This window comes from Micropterus salmoides, unplaced genomic scaffold, assembly GCF_014851395.1.
Source record: "Micropterus salmoides isolate LMB-PRFRI ecotype aquatic unplaced genomic scaffold, ASM1485139v1 Ms_hic_scaffold_6, whole genome shotgun sequence".
NCBI lineage: Eukaryota > Metazoa > Chordata > Actinopteri > Centrarchiformes > Centrarchidae > Micropterus > Micropterus salmoides.
This window is the reverse complement of record NW_024044348.1, coordinates 5,895,000-5,901,916: the sequence shown is the minus strand read 5'-3', so window position 1 is coordinate 5,901,916 and position 6,917 is coordinate 5,895,000. Positions and strand designations below refer to the sequence as shown.

At 38.5% G+C, this 6,917-nt stretch overlaps 1 protein-coding gene across 3 annotated transcripts in view; it reads left to right on the top strand.

Moving 5' to 3' along the window:
• pacsin3 (protein kinase C and casein kinase substrate in neurons 3) overlaps positions 1–6,917 on the top strand; it is a 42,002-nt gene that overhangs the window by 30,247 nt on the left and 4,838 nt on the right. For all 3 annotated transcript variants that reach the window (XM_038701970.1, XM_038701969.1, XM_038701971.1), the window contains 2 exons: positions 3,561–3,703; positions 5,820–5,989. In XM_038701970.1, coding sequence (XP_038557898.1) covers positions 3,561–3,703; positions 5,820–5,989 — 313 coding nt within the window. The remainder of the gene's footprint in view (positions 1–3,560; positions 3,704–5,819; positions 5,990–6,917) is intronic.

Sequence of the window (6,917 nt, the reverse complement as noted above, 5' to 3'; positions counted from 1 at the left end):
AAACAGCTTTTTTTAACATCTCAATAGAGCCAGGCGTTTGAGGACTGATCGTTATCAGTTACAAGTATTTCCACACCCTCTTCTCTCCAAATTGAAGGAATCATTATATTGTCCTATTTTAGGTCTGAAAAGAGCTGCAGACCCTATTGTCAAATCATAATAGAGATACAATGATCTGGATTCCTGCCTCCACCCCCCACACTTTTAGTTTTTGGCAACTACAAACTGACTGTGTGTGTGTGTGTGTTCCTGTTCCACCTTAAATTTCAATTTCGTACAAAAGAGTTGACATGTAATACTTACTGCACTAAAAGGCTGTTTTAGAAAATCCATTTGGCTGTTCTCTGCTTTCCATATATGAAGGTAACACTTCCGATGACTAAAGGAGTCCTGAACAATTCAATCAAACTGAGGAGTGTTTGCTCCTTTTAGTAAAGATTATTTTTAGCCATGTTCCAACAAAGTGGCAGCGCGTCGGTTGAGAGCTGCATCTAAGGTTAACTAACTGCAGTAAAAGATCCCATAACACAAGGTTTTTATGGGCAAAACCAGCACATCCTCATGTTCTGAAAGCTAAATAAAACAAAGTTTGGTCTGTATTGATTTAACATATTCAGCGGTTTCGTTATATGTTATTAATTAGCGTAAATACCAGAAAAGTTTGCAATTCAACAGCAGCACAAACAGCCTTAAAAATTGAACCACCAACTCACCGAAACATTATACTTTTTATGATTTATTGCAGGACTATTGTATGTAATGGCTAAAAATGTTATCACATGTGAGTAGATATTGATAATTATCACATAAATGTCAAATCTTTTATTTATTTTAAGTTTAAACAGATTTTCTCTCCTGGGTAAAAGTTGAAGAAACCAGAAGGTTAATTGTGGTTTTAAACTTTTCTTTATTGTCAGAACAAACACTTCATGCCAGTGGATCACTTAACAAATCTGTGGTAGAACATTGAAAACAATAAGGATAAAAATCTTTTTTTCAACAATATGCATGAGTAAAATGAAGTAAAATCCTTTTTTAGTCCTTTTTCCTCAGCAAAATAAATATCTTTATAGAAAAATTAAGTGCTGATTCTTTAATGATTCAAATGAATTGAATATTTGTTATATTTGTCAAGGAAAATTATATCGCAATAATTATTGTTATAGTTTTATTGCCCAGCCCTACCTCTAACCTGATTGGATGACAGGTTACTGCTGCCATATATTCGGTTTTTGTTTCTTTATGTAAGAAGGTAAAATAAAGTAAAATAACCCTATCTCGCAGTTTGCAGGTTGAATATATGCTGTTCAGACTTGTTTTTACTTAGACATGCTAAGCTTAGCTGATTCAAGGGTATTTTGATTACATCAGGGGACGTAAAAAAAAAAAAAAGGCTGCTGCAGGAAATGTTGTCATGTTAGATGGATATTTTACCTTATCACCGCTGTGTTAAGCTTTACCAACACTTTTGAGTAGTCTGTCTGATTTGCCATGTTGTAAGCACACATGTACATTGACCTCTAATCTTTTCCTTCAGGAATCCAAAAGCTGGTGTTAAGCATGTTGCGTTTTTATTACCCAATCCTACTCTTCAGTTACTCTATTTCAGGGGTAACTGAATAGTAGGAGTAAAACTTTAAGTCCCCCTAGGATAGTAAACAATTACAACTTTTCATATGAACACATTAATATTATTACTAGAGCCCGACCAAAGACTGATACAGATTTTGATATTTGAAGATTATTAAATCCGACATTTCGATTATCTTCTTCTTTTCAGAAGCACACGAGATAAACATAGTTTATCCCTAACATTTGTTAAGTGTAGTTAGTTATGAGACCTCACCAAGATAACATGACATAATGCAGCTTTTGTTATAAATGGTACTTTGTACAAAAGTACAGCTGATCGCTTGTACCATTTTGGGTTTCAGTGTAACAGTAAAGAATGACAGCTGAGGCCCGCACAGTATGAAAACTGTGCTTTTGAAGTTCAGTATAGCACAAACAGCTTAAAGGATAATTTCTTTGTCATGAAGTCAGGTTGAAGTCAAGAGTTTGACGGTGTCTGGAAAATTTGGGGGGAGCGTGCATTTGGAAATGTCTTCATATTTCTTTCAGTGTAATCCACAGTGAGAATCTTTGCTGTAATGACAAAGTGAAAAGTATTTTTAGTTTCTCCAAGATTGAAAAATAAGCGGGGGGGGGGGTGTTGGCAGAAAGACATGAATCTCTTCTGTCCTCTGAGGAATCTCCTGGCGTTCCCACAGGGCAGCTAACACGCAAACAGAAAGCCATTGTCCACATACACACACCTACACACGCATTTGTATTATACTATACTCATTCATAACTCCAACCTTAACTCCTCTGCTACATACTTGTACTTTTAGAAATGTAAGACTTTTGAAGAGATGTCCTCACCTTGGAGGAAAATCTGTAATCCTCCTTTTTGAGAGGTATAGACATGTTCATGTGTGTTCTTCTATATCTGTGAGGACTTTTGGTTCAAACACACACACACACCTCCTGTAGCGTTGATAGTTCTGTGCAGTGAGACTGTAAATACCGGTAAACGTATCCCCCATCCACCTACTTCTGTCAGAACCCTGTTATTATGGCCAAAGTGTGTGTTTGCTTTTGTCTGAGTGTGATCCGATCAGACTCCACTGATTATCTACCACAGGGCGAGAGTGTTCATTAACTGGCCACTAAGACAAAAAAAAAGTAAGCAACCCATTTGGAGACAATCATCCTCATCAAATCTTAGAAAATAGATGAGGTGCGTTTTGTTCAGTTTAAGATTGTTTGAGTTTTTATGAGATATTTGCCACAGCAGGTGTTTTTGTTTTGTCATTATTGTATTAAACAAGTTGTCATTTTCGTATAATTGTCCAATATTAACCCTAAATATTTTATTATTTTCTAGATTATAATATGTTGCAGTTTACCATTGAAATATAAATCCTCTGAATAGAATATAAATACCCCAAACAGCCAATGTACAGACTGTACAAACATTAGCTGTAAGCTATCTAGCAACCGACCTTGTTTATGTAAGTGTGTTTGTGTGGCAGGTCAGCCTCTGACTGAACTCCTTTTTCTTTTTATTATTTCTCACCAGTCTCCTGTTACCTCTTGTCTCTGTATGTTCATAAAGTAACGCTAGACCCAAAAAGCCCCATGAGCTTTTATTCCCACTCAAGCTCAAACATTTTCCACTCGTGCAGTCGCATCTTCACATTAATTTGTGCTGCCCGGGCAAATTAGTGTTTTTCCACTGACTTGCAATCACACCCCGTCTAAACACAGTAAAAAATTATATATAAATATCAAATAATGCCAGTTCTCATCAGTATCTATTTAGAGTGTGCTAACATTCGCCGCCATATGCAAGTGGTCCTACCAGACTGAGCAAGGCTGTAGCAGCAAAACCCCTGAGATTATTGAATTTAGCAATGTTGCGTTTTATTGCTTATGAATCTGGCTTTTCATCTGCAAGAGGAAGAATGCGTTATTTCAAAACTGTGTTTACAAATTCTGTGTGTGTGTGTGCGCAGGAGTGGTCTCCGGAGGCGAGTCGCTCCATCAGCAGGAAGATGCGAGGTGGAGAGTCTGAGGAGAACGTGGTCACCCTCACCAACATTGTCTCCTCAGGTGGAGGTGATGTCCCGCCGAGTCCCATCACCCTGGACACTGGCAGGTTGGACAGCTCCATGTCTGCTGCAGACAAACTACAACAATCGTTACTAATGTTTCATTACAGGGCTGGATCCCTGATCTTTTTTTATCCGCGAACAGGTGCTCTGTTGCCTTCAGTTTGTCAGAGGAAGCGCGATATAAACCTGAGCGCCATCGTGTGTGTGTGTTTCCATTACTTCAGAGGAGATTACATTGACTTGCATTCATTCCCTGAAGAATTAACATAAGCATAAACATAACCACTACTTGCCTTACCCTTACCCTACACCAAGTCTTCACCCTAAAATGTAATGATTCAGGTGATGGGGACTAAACAGACAACATGTAGAACAAATAGAGGCAGTATGCAGTTTATTTTGTTGCCTTGTAGTCACCCTGAGGAGTTAACATCCTGTGCAAATGAGCACTCTAATTAGTAGCTAGAAAGCTGTCTCCTTCTAGTTACTATCGGGCACTTGAACACACAGCGGGGAAAAAGAAACACTGCAAAACCATCAAAATGGTGAGATTGTGCTCAGGTGTCTCTTGCAGATGAGACACAAAGCAGTCACATTAAACTCACTCGTCCACCTCTCTTAAAAGTGTGCTCTGTGCTCGATGTTTTTTAGCTTTTACAAAGACACTTTTTGGTAAATCAGAGTGCTGTTGGTCATAGTGCTGTGTGTGTGTGTGTGTGTGTGTGTGTGTGTGTGTGTGTGTCGCCATGTTGTGCCGTTACGCAAATCTTGACAAATGTTAAATGTCACATAAAAAAACGTTATGCAGATGATGCACATTTGGTAGTTTGAGACCCCGGTATTGCAGCATGCAACGTCATTCCTATGTTCCCAGGGTCCTATGTTCCCCAGATTTGAAGGGTACATAATGGGAACATGACAAAGGGTCATATTATGTTCCCCATTTCTGGGGCTAGGGGGTTGGGATCCTGGGAAAAAGATCATGCTATCACATGAGGCTCATGCTATCACATGAGGCTACTTTTGGCTGTTTCCTTTACGAGGCACTGCTATGGCAGGCTATGCTAGTTCTTGAAATTGCTAGCTTTAATAAGCGATTTAATAAGAACTGTATCACCTTTTTTGAAGGTATTTACCATGGTTCCAGAGTCGGTCAATTTTCAGGCAAAGACTTTACAGACACCCTGAGCAAGTGCATGCTGATGTATTGATTAGCATATGACTTCATGTCCCAGATCACACCTTTGTTCAGTCATTTAGTCTTCACTGCAAATTGAACATACAATATTTTACTCTTCAGCCAGCAGTAAATTGAGATTTCTGATACTAATGAATCATCGGTTTGTGACATCCTTGGGGGTTGTAGTGATGCATTTAGAATTTGAATTTTTTGGTGCTAGTATGTTGTGCATAAAACATACAGTTGAAATTTGGACATCCTCAAATAAAATGGGGAAAAATAAATAAAGTACTAGGTAGAGAGACGGCTATAATGATTTTCTGTGCAGCCATTAGCAGCTTTCTGCTCGTCAGTGATTCTGTCTGCATCAGCTGGTTTCTTGTCTCCCACCGTGAGCTGACTGTTGTGCCATAATCTCTCTGTGGTGTCTTACTCCTCACAGCCTGAACCTGCACCGCTCAGACATTTTCACACACCCTGTTCCCCACAAGACATCCATAATGATGACAGCTGTGGTTGCCAGGAGTTATGTGACGCAGCTACGGAGCCTCTATTAGTTTATTTACACCTCAACTGGTGCACATTAACTTTAAAGGGGTATATGCAGTAACCCAGGGAGCTGGGGGAGGGGGGGGGGGGGACTTAAAATCAGGCTGCAGCCAAATAAATTTGAGGGAATATGTGACTGTTGCTGCAACTTTACAATGTTTTTATTTGACCTAATTTAACTCTTTTTCTTAAAACAACATAGAATAGATTTTAACAATAGTTTTCAAAGTATCAGCACCTTTATTGATGAGAATATTAATGGCATTTATCACTATTGGACAATAATTTCTGTATTCAGGTGCTGATCAAACACTTACGATCTTTCTGTCAGAAAAATATAACCAACATTTGGTGGTTGGCAGGTGTAAATTTCAGTGCCTGTATATGTGTGTCTTTCTGACTTTGTCTCTCTGTCACGTCTCTTCTCTCAGGGTGAAAGATTATTCGTCAGACTGGTCAGACGAGGAAAGTCCCAAGAAGGTGCTGGCAGAGAACGGTGTGGGGGAGGCGGAGGATGAGGAGGATCAGGTAGAGGGGGTGCGAGTCCGAGCACTCTATGATTACACGGGCCAGGAGGCCGATGAGCTCAGCTTTAATGCAGGTATTAACACTTACTAATGCTTACAGAGGGGAGGCATCACAGGGGAGAGAGTGGAGTTTTGGTTTGATTGATCGGTTTTAGTTTTATGAATGCTGTCGCTTTATAAAATGTGCAGAGCAGGCAAAGTAAAACTAAACACCTGTACAATCAAATGCAGAATTTTAGGACTGTTTGCGTTTGGTGCAGAGAGGGTTTTAGTAGGCTATTTATTCAGCCTGTTATCTCAAGATCACAACTTAATCACAAGATAAAGTTGGGATCAGTGCACCAAAAAAACATTATACAGAAAATGTAATAAGTCATGATCATGTGAAAACTGAGGTAATAAGGATATGACTCGGTTGTGAAAAACTATAAAAAGCAACGTTCGCGGTCGGCTTCTATAAGTGCCGTAACCATAACCCACAAAAATAAATATTAACAAATGGTCTGTCCCCACTCTGCATAACACAGTACATTAGTATTTATTAAAGGGTTACTACTTTGTGGGATTGGATTTTTGTAAGTGGTCTTGATATTGTCCGTTTTTTTTTGTTTTTTTTCACCTAAAAAAAATTCAGTTAAAAAGTATTTTCCTCATTTACGTAGTATTTTGTTTATAACATTACCCCCCTAGTTAGCCTAAAGAGAAAATTAAATCTGACATAATCTCTTTAAATAAACCGATTTACACATTTTTAAGAAATTACAGCTTTTATGAAACATTAATTTTATTTATTTAGATATATATATTTGTACGTCCTAGTTGAATAAAGTTTATATTTCAGAGCCAGAAATGTCCATTGATCCCATCATTATTTTTTTTTTTCAACTGTGATGTCTCCTCTTAACACATTTACACACACGCACACTCATGTCAAACACAAGACATGAGTGCAGATCAAACGCAGTAAGACTGTAAAGTAGTGGAGTCACACCTGTTAGATCT